General features: G+C 44.5%; 1 protein-coding gene across 1 annotated transcript; it reads left to right on the top strand.

The window, feature by feature from the left end:
• The first annotated feature begins 13,517 nt into the window (after positions 1-13,517).
• Positions 13,518-21,520, top strand: Cryba1 (crystallin beta A1). The gene is made up of 6 exons (XM_005077040.4): positions 13,518-13,604; positions 15,698-15,762; positions 16,745-16,863; positions 18,273-18,414; positions 20,611-20,753; positions 21,248-21,520. The coding sequence occupies exons 1-6, from the start codon at positions 13,562-13,564 to the stop codon at positions 21,393-21,395; spliced, it is 660 nt and encodes a 219-aa protein (XP_005077097.2). The 5' UTR covers positions 13,518-13,561; the 3' UTR covers positions 21,396-21,520.
• The last annotated feature ends 29 nt before the right edge of the window (positions 21,521-21,549 follow it).

The raw sequence follows: 21,549 nt of genomic DNA, 5'->3' as shown, positions 1-21,549 counted from the left end.
CCCGGGTCGGAAGGGTACCTGCCCAGATGCTGATGTAACGCAACACTGGTGTGAACTGCGTTCACCATGCAGAGCCACAAGCAGGCCAGGAGGTCATCCCCAAGGACACAAAATCCATATATATACTGTGTGCTCCATCCGGGTGAGTCCACTTGGGGCTCCCAGAACCCACCCTGGAAACCCCTGCCTATCATTTCCCTTTTGGAAAAACACTGTCCTGATCTCACCCATAAGCAAGTGAGGTGCTGAGTAGAGCAGTATAACTCGAGAAGTGAGGGGTCAGATCTGCGACCCAGAAGCAGCAGCTCAAACACACACAGACACACACTGTATCACGGCACACACACACAATCACACACACACACATCACACGCACACATCATACATGCACAACACAGCATGCAAACACCACATCATAAACACATAACACACACACCTAAGCACACATACTACATCACATACACACCATAAATGGACAACACATCATACACATCCATACAGACACACACTACATACACACAAACCTCACATGCACATATATCACACATACACGCTGTATCACATACACACATTACACCACATACACTCAGCACACACTACACCACATGCTCACACACATCACACTGCTGTAAAATAATCTGCTTGTACACTGTAAGGATGTGTCACTCGAATTGGTTTAATAAAACACTGGTTGGCCAGAAGCCAGGCAAGAAGTATAGACAGGGAGACCAAACTAAGGCTGATGGGAAGGAGAACGGCAGAGTCTGAGGAGGTGCTAGCCAGACACCCAGGAAGCAAGACATGCTAGAGGACAGGTAAAGCCATGAGTCATGCGGCAATACAGAGATGAATAGAAATGAGATAGTCTAAGTTGTAAGACAGTAACAAACCTGAGCTATCAGCTGAGCATTTATAATTAATATAAGCTTCTGTGTGGTGATTTGGGAAGCAGTTCCTGGGTATTTGGGAACAGGTGGGTGGGAAAGAAAACTCTGCTTACATTACACAAATGCACACACGGCACATACGCACACACACACCCTACATATACACAACACATCATGCATATACACACAGAAACATCACACATTCATACACATCCACACATGATGCCCACACTCATCTCTCTCTTTCTCTCTTTCTCTCTCTCTCTCTCTCTCTCTCTCTCTCTCTCTCTCTCTCTCTCTCACACACACACACAGAGCAACAAAGACTGCTTATCTTTGCCTTATGATAGATTCCTTTTCTTCTATAGTAATTTCTGTAGTAATGAGAACCTGTTATTTATAGCTGGGCATTGTCCACTCAGATAAAGACCTCATTTCCCAGCTTGCTTTTTAGCTGACTGTGGCCATGTGATCTATACTTTGTTGAGTGCTGGAATACGTGGTGACGATTCATCAATTTTCAGGCAGGCTCAGCTGGACAATGCATTTGCTCCTTGTGTCATTTGTCTAGGCCATGGAGGCTGTAAAGTAGCTCTACTCACATATCTGGCATCCCTGCCAGAACAGCTGACAAAGTCTACTGGATGTGTGAGCTGGAAACCACAGGTGGCCTCTCCAGCATGATAGCGAAGGAGAGACAGCCTTCTTACCAGATGCTCAAGACTCAGAAAGGAACTGCTCCAGTGACAAAGAGAGACCCCTGAGCCCTTTTGCACTGAGCTTCAGTCATTACTCTGGGTGGTGGTGGCATCGGCAGCACATACCTTTAATCCCAGCACTCAGGAGGCAGAGGCAGGCAGAGCTCTGTGAGTTCAAGACCAGCCTGGTCTACTGAGCAAGTTCCAGGACAGACTCCAAAACTACAGAGAAACCCTGTCTCAAAACAAACAAACAAATAGAAAGTTCTCTAAATACCAGCACCCCCCAAACAGAGTCAACCAACTAAACAAGCAACATCAGACCATTTAGATTGTACCTCAATTAAGAGAAAAAAAATGAGCTTTGAACTGGTTTACACCACTGATCTCTTAGTTATCTGTTACTCCTATCCTACCACATACACACAATCACACAGATACTCTCCCAAGATAAGTACAGTACACTCAGCCCACGTGAATTAGCAGACACCGAAATGGCACAGGGTCATTTAGTGTGCTCACATAAACTCATTCAACACACCACATGCAGCATCTCCCCGTCCAACACCCACACCTCTGCTGCTCCCCATGCACATTGGGATGATAGATGTGCCTCGTCTGTCTCATCTTTGCTCAGGTCAACTCACACTGCCATCATCCCCTTTGCCCCGAGCTCAGGGCATCAGTGAATATTCGAGCAGGCTCATGTTGTACAAATGTCCTTCCACGGACCCTCTGGGCTGCTGGAGCCTGGAGATGAGTGTAGCGTCATGAGTCTGGTGAGAAGCCTGCTCAGCCAGGTGTCTGAAGTGACGGGGCCTTGGACAAAAGAGGCCTCAGTTAATGGATGGCAGAAACAGGAAGAGAGCAGGAGACAGGTTGACAGGCACCAACAGCTATGGGAAGGTGTGGGAAGCGGAGGCAAAGATGGAGAATGGACTTAAATGGTGACTCTGTTTGCTGAGAGAGGAGACGGAGAAGGAGGCTCAGGCAGATGTTCGAAGCTCAGTGTGAAGCCCCTGCATTGCAAATGGAAGGGAAAGCCAGAAGACATCCAGGGCAGCCATACAGGAGGGAGCAGAGTTGAGGGACCCAAAGACAGAGAAATGACATACTGGGCACCCAGAAGACATCCAGGGCAGCCATACAGGAGGGAGCAGAGTTGAGGAACCCAAAGACAGAGAAATGACATACTGGGCACCCAGAAGACATCCAGGGCAACCATACAGGAGGGAGCAGAGTTGAGGGACCCAAAGACAGAGAAATGACATACTGGGCACCCAGAAGACATCCAGGGCAGCCATACAGGAGGGAGCAGAGTTGAGGGACCCAAAGACAGTGAAATGACATATTGGGCACCCAGAAATAGCCCCAGTCTGTGTGCTTCTGGCTCCTCTGAAGTAGAGACTCAGGATTTTCTTCAGAGCCTGTAAGTCTCTGTTGTAGAACATTATTCTAAGATGTGTTACATTCATCTAAGCTGTGGAACATTTGTTTAATGATGCAAAGATGTGTTGTATTTTTTTCTTTTGGTTTTTTGAGACAGGGTTTCTCTGTGTAGTCCTAGCTGTCCTGGAACTCACTCTGTAGACCAGGCTGGTCTTGAACTCACAGAGATCTGCCTGCTCCTGCCTCCTGAGCAGTGGGATCAAAGGTGTGCACCACCACGGTCCGGCCTGTGCTGGGTTCTTTTATGTTGCGTTTGTTTAACTCTGTGAAGCTGTGTTATTTTGCCTGTGTAAAACACCTGATTGGTCTAATAAAGAGCTGAACGGTTAATAGCAAAGCAGGAGAAAGGATGGTGGAGGGCTGGCAGGCAGAGAGAATTAATAGAAGGAGAAATCTGAGAAGAGAGGATTGAGGAGCAAGAAAGAAGGAGAGGACAGACATCAAGGGTCAGCCACCCAGCTACACAGCATGTCTTGGAGTAAGAAGAAAGGTATATAGAATAGTGGGGCATTGGTGGGGCGCACCTTTAATCCCAGCACTCGGGAGGCAGAGGCAGGAGGATCTCTGTGAGTTCAAGACCAGCCTGGTCTACAAGAGCTAGTTCCAGGACAGCCTCCAAAGCCACAGAGAAACCCTACCTAGAAAATAACAAAAAAACAGAACAAAACAAAAAAACAACAAAAAAATTCTAAGAACTAGATACATTTTATCAGTCTGGAAGATAATAGTGAGTTGTAGATTGACTAAATTACTAAAGATTAGCCGGGCGTTGGTGGCGCACGCCTTTAATCCCAGCACTCGGGAGGCAGAGGCAGGCGGATCTCTGTGAGTTCAAGACCAGCCTGGTCTACAAAGTGAGTTCCAGGACAGCCTCCAAAGCCACAGAGAAACCCTGTCTCGAAAAAACAAAACAAAAAAAAATTACTAAAGATTACATAATTAACATGCCCAAAGCCAGTTTTTAGCCCAAGTAGTCTGAATACAGGCCGTCCTACTCTGGGAATAGGAGGGAATGGCTACTGGCATTGCTTCACCTAGAATTCCCAGACTCTGTCCCACAGAGTCTGACTCTCTAGGCCCGAATAACAAGCAGGACTGCTTTTTAATTGCATACCCTGTGGACCACGCTTCGAAAACTCCCATCTTTTCTAGCAAAGTCTTTCCTGTATCTCTTCCCCAAGGAACTGGTTTTCCAAATGGGCTGGGAATGCTTGTGCTCTGAAGCTAGACTAATGCCCCCTGGTGGTCAGAGATGAAAGATCAGGAGGCTAGCCAGCAGGATCCTGGGTCAACAGGACAAATTCCAATATTCTGGAATTCCATTCAGCCAATGATCCCCTACCAGCAGTCAGTGAGTTTCATACCTGATATACCTAACAGAAACAAGACTTCACCTGACAGATCCTCCAGCGTGGGTGCCCACTTGTTTTTTTGTTTGTTTGTTTTTTGGTTTTTTGGTTTTTTCGAGACAGAGTTTCTCGGTATTGTTTTGGAGGCTGTCCTGGAACTCGCTCTGTAGACCAGGATGGCCTCAAACTCACAGAGATCCTCCTGCCTCTGACTCCCGAGTGCTGGGATTAAAGGCGTGCGCCACCACCGCCCAGCCTGCCCACCTGTTTTTAACCCATAGATACATTCATTCCAAGCTGCAGGTGGACAAATCATACCTGGTCTAGTTATTTGTATCTTACAACATGTAGCTCTAGATTCTAGGTCTTTACAAGGCTGCGAAGATATTTTCTCTTGTTTTGTTTTTGTCACAAGATCTCGAATAGCCAGGCTGACCTCCACCTCCAGGCTAGGATTACAAGTGTGTACCCCCTCACCCCACACAGACTTTTGTTTTCCCTCTGAGACAGGCTAACTTGGAACTGAAGATCCTCCTGCCTCAACTTCCCAAAGTGTTTGGATGACAGGTGTGTGTCATCTTGCCTGGCTTCACGTCAGCCTTAAGTCATTCACCTTGAAATGAAATAGCAATAATTTTCAGTGCAGGCGAGGAACAAGCCACACACCAGTTCTCAATCCTCTGTAACCTACGGACCTAATGACACACTGTGAGTGCAAATATAATCAGCACATGTTGAATATCTGCTTACAGTGTCTAAAATGGAGTGCACTGCTCACCCAGTGATTCCTTCCCTGTGGATCTCCCAAACAGCTATGCATAGCCCTATCTGAATCTATCTCATCTGTGTAGATGAGAATGTTCTACGAATGCTAGATGCAAAGTCAGTGGTCTCCAGCCTGTGGGTCGAGACCCCCTTATGGGGGATCCAGCGACCCTTTCACAGGGGGCAGAGATCCGATATCCTTCATGTTAGATATTTGTATTACAATTCATAATAGTAGTAACAATAACAGTCATAAAGTAGCAACGAAATAATCTTATGGTTGGGGGTCACCACAACATGAGGAACTGTATTAAAGGGTAAAAGGGTCAGGAAGCTTGAGAAGCACTGACCTAAGTGATTTAGCAACACGAGAACAGCACTTTTACAGGCCAGGGTACCACCCAGCACTGAGACTAAACAAAGCCGGCTTCACGCAACAACATGGCAGAGCTTGCACACACAGCTGTGAGAGAAACGAGGCCAGTACTACAGAGCCAGTCTGTGTGTGACACGCATGCAAAGCACCAATAGCTAAAACGAATCCGCAATGCCAGAAATGAAAAGGAGCCGGCTTTAAGTGGAGAGGCAGTGACTGTTAATGCCTGGGAGGTTTCAGCTGGGTAAGCTCCATGAACCCATCTCAGAATGTTTCATAAAAATCTCATCTGATTATTTGTTCGTAATTTGTGAGCTATTGTGCTTATGTTATGCTTTTAAAAAGGAACATCTAAAATTTCTTGGTGGGAGGTGGGTGTGCTAGTACACACCTGTAATACCAACACTTAGGATACACAGGCAGGAGGATTGTGAGTTCAAGATCAACTGGCTACTCTGTATCAAATGTCTACCACCAAGTCAAGCAAACAAACAAACAAAAAAACTCTCTGCATAGGACAGTGCTCAGGGCTCACTTATCATTAGCTGAAGTCAGGCCCCTCTGGGGAGGAAAGATATGGCCTCAGACCCAGGAGCTGGATCCAGATTTCCTGCTCAAAGCCAACCATAAAAGGGCTGTCCTGAAGATAAGGCTGACTGCAGAAACACTAGCTACCCGGTAAGATCCTCCCTCACAAAAAGACACAAATGTCATAACATACAATGAATGAGAGAGTTCATAACCTAGCTGCCACAGCCAATGGGACAAAAATAAAAGATGTTTCCAAATGACGCTGAATTTCAAAGAATGCTGGGGACCAATGAGGACCAAAGGTAGGATGCTTGTTTAGCAGGTGTAAGACCCTGGGTTTGATCCCCAACACTACAAAATAATAGATAGAGAATGGATGGAGAGATGACAGATAAATTGATCCATGACAGACAAGACAGGCAGATCTTTTAAAATGATCAAAATATGTGAAAGAAGGAATCGAATCTGTATAATAATGAGATGTTAGGGAGGAATGGATGAGTCTGGGAAAAAACTAAATAGGGAACTGGGGAGATAGCTCAATCGATGAAGGGCTTGCCTCGTGTACACAAAGAATTAATTTCAAATCCCTAGCACCTATGTTAAAAACAAGCAAACAAAACTGGGCATTTTAATGCATTTGTAACTCCAGCACCAGTGTGTATGCTCGGGAGGCAGGGGACAGATACAGGTGGGTCCCTAGAGCTCATTGGTCAACCAGTTAGCCAAATTAATGAGTTACATATTTAACGCAAGAGAGCGTCAACAAAAAACAAACAAACAAAAAAGGAGGATACCAGTTGTAGTGACGCACACCTTTAATAACAGCACTTGGGAAGCAGAGGCAGGCAGATCTCTGTGAGTTTGAGGCCAGCCTGGTCTACAGGGAGAGTTCCAGGACAGCCAGGGCTGTTACACAGAGAAACCCTGTCTCAAAAAAAAAAAAAAAAAAAAAAAAAGAAACAAACAAAAACCCAAAGTGGAAGGCCAGCAAGATGGTTCCGTGGGTAAAAGTGATTGCTGTGAAAGCATGGCAATCTGAGCCTGCTCCCCAGCCCGCAGTGTGGAAGAAGAGACTGAAAGTCATCCTCTACATGTGACCATGGGATAAACAACAATAGCCAATAAAATAAACAAGTGAGGAGGAGCAAAATAGAGGGGGACACACGCGTCGACGTGTGGTCTCAAGCATCGACGTGTGGTCTCAAGCATCGACGTGTGGTCTCAAGCTCACTTGCTTGCACCGTGCACAGGAACACACAGCACACACATAACTCAGAATAATAGTGGCCAGGGTATAACTCATCCTGTAAGGTATGGAAAGGCGATTGCTGGGGCTCCAGAGAAAGTTCATTCTGGATCTTTAGAAAGCCATAGAAGCCTCTCTGTCTCTCTTTGTATCTGTCGGTCTCTACGCCTCCTCTCCAGAGCACCCTCACCAAGTGACTAGGAACAAGGAAGCACACAGCCCCGATGCTACTGGAAGACACCCAACAATGAGGAGAGCAACCAGCCTTAGAATGAAGCAGCACGAGCAGGGTGGAAACAGCTGTGTCTCAGAAACATCACCGGAGAGCTCAAGCTCAAACTTACCCTCGTGTTATCAAAAGAAATAAATAATTGTCTTATTGTCTAAGGTACTTTGCAGTAACTGATATAACAGAGCTGGAGAAGTGTATGGGACACACAGAAATTTGGAGAATTTGAAAGACTCAGTCATGGATTAGATACGATGGTGAGAAAGAGAATGGTTCAGAATTGGTTCCCAAGGAGACATGGCTGTTGGTGCCTGACATCCCAGCCCTTGAGAAGTGGAGTTAAGAGGATCAGAAATTCAAAGTCAGCCAGTGGTGACGAACATCTTTAATCCCAGCACTCAGGAGGCATAGGCAGACGGATCTCTGTAAGTTCAAGGCTAGCCTGGGCTACAGAGTGAGAGAGTTCCAAGACAGCCAGGACTACATGGTGAAACCCTGTCTTGAAAAACCAAAAACCAAAAAGGAACCAAAAAAAACATAGTAAGTTTGGGACATCTTTTTTTTTTTTTCAAGACAGGATTTCTATGTATTGTTTTGGAGGCTGTCCTGGAACTCACTCTGTAGACCAGGCTGGTCTCGAACTCACAGAGATCCACCTGCCTCTGCCTCCCGAGTGCTGGGATTAAAGGTGTGTTCCACCAACGCCAAGCCCAGTTTGCGACCTCTTTATCCTGAAGAATTTATTGTTGATCTGAAATTGAAATTTAACTGGGTGTCCAATATTTTTCTCCTCCATAGGTGGAAGATACCTCTGCTTGTCAGGAGGAGAGAGAGAGCGGGTTGTATCACGCACAGGACATGTTCTGCCTAGACACCCATTCACTATATCTGCTGTAGGGATTCTAGTAGGATGAAACGGGCTAGTCTGCATCACTGAAACCTCTGTGAGGCTCCACAGAACTGAACTGCTCTCAAGCCTGTGTCCAATGAAAGAAGCCAGCCTTGGAGTTCTCACTATACCTGGAAGAAGAGGATGACCTCAGAAGTCTGAGACGTCTCCCAAGTTCTCTGACACTGCTTGGCCTTCTTAGCCTTTTCAGAATCAGCCAGACCCCAGATCCCCTTCCTGTTTAAACAGGTAGAAAGGGACAAGGGAGAAAAGGTCCCCCAGAGCTTGTGGGGGAGGTGGGAGCTGGCCGGATGCTGACAGGCCCTTTGCTTTGTGCCTTTCCTGCTGTGTCCAACAGAAGCTGAGCTGCCTGGCTAGCCCCATTGTCCTCCCACAATGTGCTGAGTCCAAGGGCTTCCCTGGCCCCATGGCCTCACTCCCCTACCCCTGGGCCCAGAGACAAGGCCAGGGGGACAAACCACCCATCCAATTCGGTTGAGTACCAACTGTCCCTGGCCTGTGGCCAGTGTAAAGAGGTCCAAGTTTTAAACTATTCAGCTTCTGCTCTGGAAGAGGAGGATGGTCAGATTCCCCTAAGTCAGTCTGTCAAGATGTCCAAGTTTTAAACTGCCCGGCTTCCATTTTGGAGGGGCAGTGTTGTCATATTCCCCTATGTCAGTTATCACCCCTACATCTAATAGCTCATCTCACTGGACAGTTGTCTCGCTTGCTTGTATAGGGTAGAAAATGTTTCCCAACCCATGTCTCTGATACAGCTGCACAAAACTAGCCTGGCAAAGTGTTGGGGATGGAGCATGTTCAAGCCTCTTGGGTTCCATTCCCAGGACACATGCACACATACACAGATACAAAAACACATGGTGAGGGGGGTAGGGAAAAATTGATTGGAGACACGGTGGGGGATGATAGAATGCACTACAAATAATAAAAAAAGTACTGGAAAATGAAAACTGAATAAATGTGGTCAAAGAGAATGTTTATCTCACACATTTGTTTTCTAAAGTCTGCTGCCTATTTGTCTCTATGAGACCCTAACATAAGATGGAATCTTCTGTGGCACAGTTAGTGAAACAGTTATGATTTGGTGAGTTCTGACTACTTTACACTGCCTTGATCACTTCAGCTTCCTTATCTGACAGCTGTAGCTGGGCCAGCAGTGATCGTCCAATGCCAGGTGCCAAGCCAGAGAGGAAAAGAAGGAGATTCTTTGCTTATAATCTCATATTGGGCTGGTCATTGGTGGTGCACTCGGGAGGCAGAGGCAGGCGGATCTCTGTGAGTTCGAGGCCAGCCTGGTCTACAGAGCGAGTTCCAGGACAGCCTCCAAAGTAACAGAGAAACCCTGTCTCAAAAAAAAAATCTCGTATTCCTGTTCCTCAGTTGACTCACCTGTAAAAGGATTTTAGCATTGACCTTCTATCCTGAGGATAGAGAATGAATTGTCAGCCTCACAGTCAATGTTCTATTTGCTGTAGTCACTAAGAATGGATGGGAAATTGTGATGCCCAGTTGGGAAGTGATTGCAAACTGGTTTCCATTCATTTCTACTTCTTAGGTAGCCTGTGCTCTAACTTCCCTGGAAAGAGGCAAGACTGGGACCTGGAGCTTGGAAGTCATGTCTGACGTAGAACAGCCAAAGTAGAGTCTCAGACAACAAGGAAGGAGAAGCAATGTTCCCCATCTTTGCGAAGAGCTGCATAAAGAGCCTGAAAACACGGTCAGAGCCAAACGCTGGTCTACATGTGCAGGCCCTGGGTTTGATCCCTAGCACTGTAAAAGAAACAATAGCTCCTCAAGTCCCCATTATAGGCTATTTTGAAAACTTGGTAATTATTATAGGGAAACCTCATGATCCTCAAGTTTCTGGGACATAAGGTGACAGAAGAAAATGATGTATGTGCTAGGGGGTGGTGGCTCAGGCTGCCTGTAATTCTAGGAATGCTTGGGGGACACATGTCAGAGCTTTGACTACTAACTGATCCACGCACAATCTTCTGGGCAATAGTTTTGGTCATGTGCTGGGCAAACACTCACAAAAACCTCCACTGCTCCCTCTAAAATGAAAAGTTAGCCAGATCAGTCTTTATTGAACCAACAATTCACTGGAATATAAAACTTTCCCAAAGATCCTGAAAGTGAAAAAAAAAATCACACACAGCCCAGGCAGGGCGCTGTGACTGGGTGAGTGGCTCGTGTACAGCAGAGTGCTATGGCAGCGTAGACACGTTTTCATCTGTGTCTCCTCCAGAATCATAAAACTCATCTATTTGCTCAAAATGTACTTACCAAGCTAAATAGAAGAAGCAGTTATGTGATTATTTATTTTCAAAACTAGATGTTTTGGGCTGGAGAGATGGCTCAGAGGTTAAGAGCACTGGTTGCTCTTCCAGAGGTTCTGAGTTCAATTCTCACAACCATCTATAATGAGATCTGGTACCCCTTTCTCACATAAAGTTGTATATGCAGATAGACTACTCATATACATAAAGTAAATAAATAAATAAATCTTTAAAAAAATAGATGTTTTAGCCGGGCGGTGGTGGTGCACGCCTTTAATCCCAGCACTCGGGAGGCAGAGGCCGGCGGATCTCTGTGAGTTCGAGGCTGGGCTGGACCGACAGCCTCAAAAACAATACAGAGAAACCCTGTCTCGTAAAAACCAAAAAAAAAAAAAAAGATGTTTTAATAGAAAACTTATTCTCCAGAGAAACCCTGCTTTGAAAAAAAACAAAACAAAACAATTTTGTTCTAAGGTTGGGCTTTGGAGGCACATGCCTTTAATTCCAGCACTGGGGAGGCAGAGGCAGGCAGATCTCTGTGAGTTCGAGACCAGCCTGGTCTACAAAGCGAGTTCCAGGACAGCCTCCAAAGCAATGCAGAGAAACCCTGTCTTGAAAAACAAAACAAAAGAAGTTTCGTTCTAAACTTCAGTTCCCCTCTTTGGATCCCACTATATCTAGTTTTTAAAGAACTTTCTACAAGTTGAAACTATCTGATCCAGTCTAGGGCTAGAGAATGGAAGAAGGAACCAGTGGCCAAAGAAATATTTTCCTAAAATGGTAGTCTGGCAGGGAGAAAAAGGAGGATGAAAAGGAAAGGGAGGGCAGCGAGATGGCTCAGCTGGTAAACAGGCTTGCTGCCAAGTCCCACCATGGAGGAGTTTAATCCCTGGAACTCACATGCTGGAAGGAGAGAACTGATTCTCACAAGATGTCCTCTGACCCCGACATGAGCACCATGGACACACACACACACACACACACACACACACACACACACACACACACACACACACTAATAAATATCCCAAAGTACAATAAAACATTTTTAAATGTTTTAAAAAGAGGTTTGGGGATTGGGGAGATGGTTCAGTAGTTAAGAGCACTGGTTACTCTCCTAGGGAACTCAGGTTTGATTCCCAGCACCCACATGGCAATTCAAACCATCTGTAACTCTAGTTCCAGGAGATCCAATACCCTCTTCTGGCCTTCATGAGTACCAGGTACAAAAGTAGTGCACAGACAAACATGCAGGCAAAATACCTACACGTATTTTTAAAAGGGTTGAGCATATGCCAGTTAATTCCATCATTCTAGAGGGTAAGGTAGGATTGCCTTGAACTGAAGGTCAGTTCGGGCTACAGTGTAAAACATTGCCTCAAAAACCAAGCCAAAATAGCCAAACCAACAACAAAATAGGGCCAGCAAGATAATTCAGTGTTTAAAGGTACTTGTTGCCAAGCTGAATGACTTGATTTTGATCCCCAGAACCTGCATGGTGGAAAGAGAACTGACTCCGGAAAGTCGTGATCTGACTGATTATGCAAGCTTGAGAGTGAAGGCACGCACTCGACTCTCTCTCTCTCCTCCCTCCCCCTCCCTCTCTCCCTCTCCCTCCCCCCTCTCTCCTCCCTCCCCCCTCCCTCTCACCCCCCTCTCTCTCTCTCTCACACACACACACACACACACACACACACACACACACACTAAGTAAACTAATGTAAACACACTTACACATAAAATGACAACAAAAAATCCTCAAGGTTATTGACTACAAGTTTTTTAAAGCAAACTGCAATATTAAAATGAATATTTGATAGCCGGGCGTTGGTGGCGCACGCCTTTAATCCCAGCACTCGGGAGGCAGAGGCAGGTGGATCTCTGTGAGTTCGAGGCCAGCCTGGTCTACAGAGTGAGTTCCAGGACAGCCTCCAAAGCTACAGAGAAACCCTGTCTCGAAAAACCAAAAAAAAAAAAAAAAAAAGAATATTTGATAAAAATAGGGTGAGATTTAGGTCTACATGTAAATTGCTACTTAACTTAGCTCTCTCTCTCTCTCTCTCTCTCTCTCTCTCTCTTTTGATTTTTCGAGACAGGGTTTCTCTGTGACTTTGGAGGCTGTCCCGGAACGAGCTCTTGTAGACCAGGCTGGTCTCGAATTCACAGAGATCCACTTGCCTCTGCCTCCGGAGTGCTGGGATTACCAGCACCATGCAGCTAACTCAGCTCTTATAGGGAAAAATAAAATAAGGGGTTTTGAGAACAATTGTTTTCTCAACAATGCTGTTTTGTAAGAGTGCTTTCACTTTATTGTTTTTTTTGTGTGTATTCATTTAATTAATTTATTTTTTAAGATAGGGTCTCGCTATATATGTAGTCCTGGCTGTCCTGGAGCTCACTGTAGACCAGGCTGGCCTTGAACTCAAGAGATCTACAAACCTTTGCCTAAGAAGTACTGGGATAAAAGATGTGCACCACCACATCCAGCTTTACAGTCACATTTGTGGAAATATATGCATATTTATGGAAATACATGGTACATTTTGGTGTTTGGTAGAAGATTCTAGGCAGAACAAGACAGGGACAAACATTCACTACAGAATGCTTCTGTCCTCAGCTCCCAGTGGCTTTGAGAGGACCTCCCTGGGCAGCCAGTCCTGCCCAACAGGAGGGCCTCTGCACTTCTGTAACCCTAAACAAAGCTCCGAGGGATACCTCCCCAGCAGACTGAGTCACAAAAGCTCTGGGGATCAGGAGAAACAAAGAGAGAGGGAAGCCAGAGTGCTGACAGAGCCGGTGGCCATGGGCTGCAGGACTATAAAGAGGGGGTCCATAGAGGATGTGGCACCAGATGGAGACCCAGACTGTGCAGCGGGAGCTGGGTGAGTAAGGCTTTGGTGGTGCCTTTTCCTTTCCTTTCTTTCTCCCAAGAGACAAATGCAGAGGAAGAATAGTTGTCTCCTGCCTAGAGGTTAGAGCCTTTGAAGGTAGAGAAAGTGGGGGACTTTGATCAGTGGGCAGCTTCATTTGTTACCTTGAGGAGTCACCTATGACAATAACCATATCCATAGAAATCAAGACAGGGGATCAGTAAAAAGTAAACAGGTTATAGGAACAGGGAGGTGTAGAGAGCAGGAGGTGCTGCTTATCTGGGGACTCCACATAGAAATGCCAGAATTTTTGTGCATTAGTTCCTGGGTTGGATACCAGGGTAGAATCCTGAATGTTGGTTCTCAGTCTAGAAACTTGATATATACCTACCTGTCTTCTTTCTTCCTTCCTTCTCCTTCCCCCATCCTTCTCATCACACCATCAAAGATGACTACTTAACCTCTATGGTCCTTAGTCCTCATTCATAAAATAGAGGGTGGCGATGGTATTTGACTTGTAAGGACTAGATACATTAATGTGAGTAAAGTAGGGTCTTTCATAGAGTAAGCCTTTGTTGTATTTTTATAATTATCCTTTCTTCATTATAAACACACACACATACTACTACTACTACTACTACTACTACTACTACTACTACTAGGGGTTTAGTCTAATGATTCATACACACTGGGCAAACACTCTAGTACTGATCTATATCTCCAGCCCCTGCTACTACCCTCCACTCCATCCCACCCATTTAGAGAACTGGTCTCAATATGTAGCCCTAGCTAGCCTGGAACTCATAGCCCTTACTTTTGTTTGTTTGTTTGTTTGTTTGTTTTGAGGCAGGGTTTCTCTGTGTTGTTTTGGAGCCTGTCCTGGAACTCGCTCTGTAGACCAGGCTGGCCTCGAACTCACAGAGATCCGCCTGCCTCTGCCTCCTGAGTGCTGGGATCAAAGGCGTGCGCCACCAACGCCAGGCCAGCCCTTTTTATTTTGAGATAGTGTCACTAAATTGTCCAAGTAGGTCTTTTTTCTTTTTCTTTTTGTTTTTTACGAGACAGGGTTTCTCTGTATTGTTTTGGAGGCTGTCGGTCCAGCCTGGCCTCGAACTCACAGAGATCCGCCGGCCTCTGCCTCCCGAGTGCTGGGATTAAAGGCGTGCGCCACCACCGCCTGGCCCAAGTAGGTCTTGAACTTGCAATCCTCCTACTCACCATCTCATGTAGCAGGTCTGTACCACCAAGCCTAATTTCAGTAAGTATTTTTCAAATTACCCTCTGCCCCATCTAACCACAGGGTTGGCATGGTGCTGTATCAATCACCCAGGAATTGTCAGCCCTGCTATTGAGATGATCACCCAGTATATAGTCAGTAATGGCACAGATGAGTATTGTGAGTTTTGGGAAGTGAGGAAGAAGTCAAATCTGCGGGCTGGAAAAGGACAAGGTCAAAACAGATCTAGGAGACAGAGAGGAAGAAGGGATGGTAAATGGGTGCTGGGAAGACCATGAAGGATCCAAGTATAGGTTGCCTTTTAAATTAGGGCAGGTACTGTGGGGAATTCTGATCCTGCTGCCTAAATGACTAGATACATGGAGTCTGGACAGTTGTAAGGGAGTTGATATTAGGGTATACAAGGCCCAGGCAATGTTGTTCTTTGAGGGCAAGCAAGAGGACAGAAGATACATTTATCATGTGGTCCAAATTCCTTTGCAGTCTTTTTTTTTTTTTTTTTTTTTTTTTTTTCGAGGCAGGGTTTCTCTGTATTGTTTTGGAGGCTTTCCTGGAACTAGCTCTGTAGACCAGGCTGGCGTTGAACTCACAGAGATCTGCCTGCCTGTGTCTCCTGAGTGCTGGGATTAAAGGCATGCACCACCAAAGCCCGGCTGCCTTTGCAGTCTTTAATCTGCATTACTGTTCTAATTTTTAGTGACTTCATGTAAAAGGTTTGTTGATGGAAAACCTGAGAGGTTTGGGTAGTAGCACCAGAGCCAGGATCCCAAACAAAGTCTGGGACTTCAAACCTCTTTTTCTTTTCCCTGCGCCTTCTTACCTCACTAGCCTCATCCTGAAAGCCATATCACTGATGTGTGTCTTTCAGAAACTCTTCCAACCACCAAGATGGCTCAGACCAACCCTATGCCAGGGTCCATGGGACCATGGAAGGTAAGCTGGTCCAATCACATGGAAAATGGAAAGATCCAACAGGCAGAGCTGAAGAACTGTCACACAGTAGCTATACGGCTGTACTTATTCTTCGACAGTACCCATCCAACAAAAGCTGTTCTGGAGGAGGAAGGCCCATCCAACACCCAAAGACTGTTGGAAGACTGCCATGATGGGTGGGAGATGGTACTTGTTTCCTAGGCCAATTCTGACTTGCCTTAGATCCCAAATAAGCCATGGGATTCAGGCCTCCCTACTCAGTCTGAGGTTGGATTTAGCCATGAGCTGAAGTGGCAGATCCCAAGTCTTTCACTGTTTCCCTAACAATCGTTTCCTCATGGGACAGCTCTGAGGCAAGTTCACAGTTTTGGGAGCTTGCCAAGTAAGGAATCAAGTTCTTATAGAAAAGACAAAAGATTTATCACAATTCCTTCATACTTTAGAAGCAAAGAAATAATCCACAGGGTGCTTCTAGAAGTCTCAGATTCTTGGCCTCTGGGTCATATAGGTGCAGGACATTTGTTGGTCTGTCATTTGAGCTCTCACTGTCCCTGAAAGACCATTCTTATCATAAACTTAACCTGAACATGTCACTGAGTAGAGGTACTAATTTGAACCCTTTTGCCCTGTCTATAGTGGAAAGGACCTTATCAGGTATCCTGAGCTGTGGCTAGTGATGAAAATTACAGGATGAATACAAACTTTTGGGGGGGGCAGGGTTTCTCTGTGGCTTTGTTTTGTTTTCTTTTTGTTTTGTTTTTTTGTTTTTCGAGACAGGGTTTCTCTGTATTGTTTTGGAGCTCTTCCTGGAACTCGCTCTGTAGATCAGGCTGGCCTCAAACTCACAGAGATTTGCCTGCCTCTGTCTCCCAAGTGCTGGGATTAAAAGTGTGCGCCACCAACTTGAATACAAACTCTTAGTTTGCACCCCTATTCTTACTGCTGTACCTGGTTTTCCTTGTCCCATTTCAATCCATTTCAGATAACCATCTATGATCAGGAGAATTTCCAGGGCAAGAGGATGGAATTCACCAGCTCCTGCCCAAATGTCTCTGAGCGTAGTTTTGATAACGTTCGGTCCCTCAAGGTGGAGTGTGGCGCGTGAGTATGGACACCAACAGAGCTTCAGGCCCTTTTCAGGTCTCTTTAAGACATAGGACATATGAATAAGGATCTAGGAAGATGTTCCCCAGATGCTAATCACTTTTTAGAGAGGTGTCTTATTTCCTAAATGAAATCGCTACATGCCTAATTAATAACTCAAAGCTAGGGATGATGTTCATATCTTGGTAGTAGACTTGGAACAGGGTAGACAGTGAGAGCAATTGAATCTCTGCTTTTGAAGTCCATAGACCACTCCTTTTGATTCATTCAGAATATGAGAAGCCTTTTTTCCCCCATAGAAATAGGGAGAGGGGAATTATTTTTTCTTTTTGGTTTTTTGAGACAATTTGTGTGTGTGTGGGGGGGGCCTTAGCTGTGCTGGAATTAGCTCTGTAGACCAGTCTCTAGAGTGCTGGGATTAAAGTCATGTACCTCTTCCACCTGGCTTGAAGATAAATCGAGTTGACAGAACGTTTTTTTTTTTGTTTTTCGACAGAGTTTCTCTGTGAAAAAGTCCTGGCTGTCTTGGAACTCACTCTGTAGACCATGCTGACCTCAAACTCAGAGATCTGCCTGCCCCTGCCTCTGCCTCCAGAGTGTTGGCATTAAAGGCGTGTGTCAACACTACCCACCTAAATGACAGACCTTTTTATTACATACAAATAGATTTATGTCCCAGAGCAGACAGTTAGCTAATTTCTCTATTAAAAGGAATGAAATCTCAAGAATGCAGAGACACATTAGTTTTCAGTGTTCCAGGTAGTCAGTCTTGGTGAGATCCTCTTTTGTATTCTAATTCTGGCAAGCTGACCTAGGTGTGTACCCACACTAGTACTCTTGTCAGTCAATGACGAAGTGGCTTTGTATGTCCACAAGCTGCTCTGTACCAAAACAGAGTTCCTCAGCCCTTTGAAACAGGCAACACACACTTTAAGACAGCTTCATTAAATATGATTCAGGGGTTAACAAGTTGTAAGTAGAGCCGGGCGTTGGTGGCACATGCCTTTAATCTCAGCATTTGAGAGGCAGAGACAGGCAGATCTCTGTGAGTTCGAGGCCAGCCTGGTCTACAAGAGCTAGTTCCAGGACAACCTCAAAAGTAATACAGAGAAACCCTGCCTCAAAAAACAAAAACAAAACAACAACAAAAAAAATCAAGTTGTAAGTAACAAAGCAACTTTTGCTCTCTTAGAAGAGGTTTACAAGACATAGAACCAAAGAAATGATCACTGGATCATCAATCTGAAGTATTAGGTCACTAGAATGGAAACAGACCTTTGTTAATACACATTGCACTCATTACAAAGGGCTTTGTGATTGACTTGATATTTTATCCCACTATAAACTCATCTAAAACAAGAAAGACCTTGTCTCCAAGGCCATATAACATTCCCTATCTTTGGCAGCTGGATTGGTTATGAGCATACCAGCTTCTGTGGACAACAGTTTATCCTGGAGAGAGGAGAATACCCTCGATGGGATGCCTGGAGTGGGAGCAATGCTTACCATATTGAGCGCCTCATGTCCTTCCGCCCTATCTGTTCAGCCGTGAGTTTGAAATTTCAACATTTTTTTTTTGACACGTGAGTGGGGTAAAGAATGAGGTCAGACTGATATTTGTGTTGCTTTTGTCAATTAGTAGGATCTAACAGGGAGAATGGAAAAAAATAACACTGTTCCCTTCCTTTAAATTTGTGATTTGATTTTTCTCCCTTATGCTAAAAAGAAACTTCTTATAGAGGCAGGAAGCACATACTGGAGAACCAAAGTTCTAAAGGACAACCAGTGAGAAACCACTTACCATGTAGTACAATGCACATTTATGGTCAGTTAAGTGACAATACGTTAAGATTTCACTGAAGCAATAGGCAGGTATTCTAGTGCTGCTTAACTGCATTAATAAGTTTTTTAAATATTTATTTATTTATTATGTATACAGTGTTCTGCCTGCATGCATGCCTGCAGGCCAGCAGAGGGCACCAGATCTCATTATAGGTGGTTGTGAGCCACCATGTGGTTGCTGGGAGTTGAACTCCGGAAGAGCAGTCAGTGCTCTTAACCTCTGGGTCATCTCTCCAGCCCAACATTAATAAGTTTTTAACACCAGGTATTATTTAACAATGCATTAGGCTGAATTTTAAATTGAATCTGAAGATAAATATTTTTTACACTACTTGGCCACATTTAAAATGAGCAATTTCTTTGTTTAAAGATAGGCAGCAACTCATCATTTTCTTTCAGTTCCTTAACAATATCCAATTGTCCATTAAGTTCTCATTTCAAGCCGGGCATTGGTGGTGCAAGCCTTTAATCCCAGCACTCGGGAGGCAGAGGCAGGCGGATCTCTGTGAGTTCGAGGCCAGCCTGGTCTACAAAGTGAGTTCCAGGACAGCCTCCAAAGCCACAGAGAAACCCTGTCCCAAAAAACCAAAAAAAAAAAAAAAAAGTTCTCATTTCAGATATAACTAAACTGTCCAAACTTGGTCTCTTTTTCTAAATTTGAAAAAACTTTGGTGTCCCCATTTTCTCATTGTCGACAGAAGTATCTGACATGACTTAAATGAGTCAAGTTCTCTTTCAGTTTTAGTCTTTACAATGACTGATTTAGGGGCTGCAGTAAGATTAAAGTAGGCAGAAAACAGAATCTGAAAAATTTAAAGGCAGATCACAACAGTTGTCGATAAAAAAAATTACATTTCAGGAATAGGGTATACAGGCACGACCTGCCTCAGTCACCAAACTCTTTGTTCCCCCTCCAACACGGTGACTCCATCATGCTTCATTTAGTCTTTCCTTTTTTTCGAGACATGGTTTCTCTGTATTGTTTTGGAGGCTGTCCTGGAACTTGCTTGGTAGACCAGGCTGGCCTTGAACTCACAGAGATCCACCTGCCTCTGTCTCCCGAGTGCTGGGTTTAAAGGCGTGCGCCACCACCACCCGGCTGCATTTAGTCTTTCAGAGAGAGCTGGCAAGGCGGCATATACTTGAAATTCTAGTACCAGCAAACTTGAATACAATCTTGAATCTGAGGCCAGTCTAGGGTACACATCAACGTTTGAATAAAAGTTTCTGAAGTTTAAACAGAAACAGACCACTAGATTTCTAAGAGTTGAAAATGGTCCTGAGTGAACCTTGTCTTATGGCTTACTCTTATGGCTTTTCTCATGAGGTTAGATAAGAAACAACTCTAAATCTAAATCATGTACTTTACTGGGGAGGTTACTTCAAACATAAATGCATGCACACATGTACTGAACATAACGGTTTAATTTGTGAGCTCTTGCTGGGGCTGTAGGTAAGACAATTACACAGCATGAATGAGGCCTCTGATTAGATTCCAGCAGTACCAAAAAACAATGTCGTATATTGGTTAAGTTCAAAGTTTATCTTTAATTTGGGTTAAATACAATTACAGCTCTTTCTTGTTTTGAGACAGTTTGTGTTCCCTTGGCTGTCCTGGAACTAGGTCTGTAGACAAGGCTCCTCCTGCCTCTGCCTCCTGAGTGCTGGGAATGAAAGAGTGCACCATAACCACTCAGCAGGATTTTTCTTATACATCCCTGTTTAGCCCGAATCTTTTGTCAATGATCATGTATTATATACCAAAGGACAAAAAATTTTTTTGGAAAAAAAATGCCAGTAGAATAATCACACTACTAAGGTTTTTTTTTTTTTTTTGGAGGGGGTGGGAGGATTGTAGACCAGGCAGGTCTCGAACTCAAGGTTTTAACTTTTGGATTATAGAATCATAAAGAGTCTAAGATTACCATCTTTGAGAAAGAGAACTTTATTGGACGCCAGTGGGAGATCTGTGATGACTACCCTTCCTTGCAAGCCATGGGTTGGTTCAACAACGAAGTTGGTTCCATGAAGATACAATGTGGGGCGTAAGTACAAAAACAGGGCTGGACCACATTTCAAAGCAATTCTTATACTTAAGATACCAAGGATCGCTGGGCATTGGTGGCACATGCCTTTAATCCCAGCACTCGGATCTCTTGAGTTTTGAGACCAATCTGGTCTACAGAGCAAGTTCCAGGACAGGCTCCAAAACAATACAGAGAAACCCTGTGTAAAACAAAGATACCAAGGATCATGGTTACTAGATTCCATGCACTGCACTACCTGGAATTCTTTGCTCCAGCTACTACTCTATTTTCTTTCACTATCTCTGTAAAAGCTTTTACATTACCAACACTTTTCACGATTAAGCCAATCTTTTGTATCCACACTATGCTGAGTAAACAGTGCCTAACAAGTTAATGACTTGTTTTCTAAGTACCCCAGTATCACTGTGTTGAGGAGAAAAAGGACTCAGATTTGGGGGTATGTCAGGTTCTTAATCAGGTCTAATATGTAATATATGCTTTGAATTTCTTAGCTGGGTTTGCTACCAGTATCCTGGATATCGTGGTTATCAGTATATCTTGGAATGTGACCATCATGGAGGAGACTACAAACACTGGAGAGAATGGGGATCTCACGCCCAGACTTCCCAGATACAATCAATCCGCCGTATCCAACAGTAGTAGATCAAAAGTTCCAAATTTCCTCAAGCATGAAACCTTGCTAAATAAACTCTAGAATTTTATGTTCTGCCCAGACACTGCTTCCAAATGTTAGCTGCTAAAATCCATAATAAATGTCATTTAAAAAAAAATGCCTTGGAGACTGACTGAATCA

This window comes from Mesocricetus auratus, unplaced genomic scaffold, assembly GCF_017639785.1.
Source record: "Mesocricetus auratus isolate SY011 unplaced genomic scaffold, BCM_Maur_2.0 Super-Scaffold_100007, whole genome shotgun sequence".
NCBI lineage: Eukaryota > Metazoa > Chordata > Mammalia > Rodentia > Cricetidae > Mesocricetus > Mesocricetus auratus.
The sequence above is the reverse complement of the archived record's forward strand: the minus strand, read 5'-3'. Positions and strand labels throughout refer to the sequence as shown.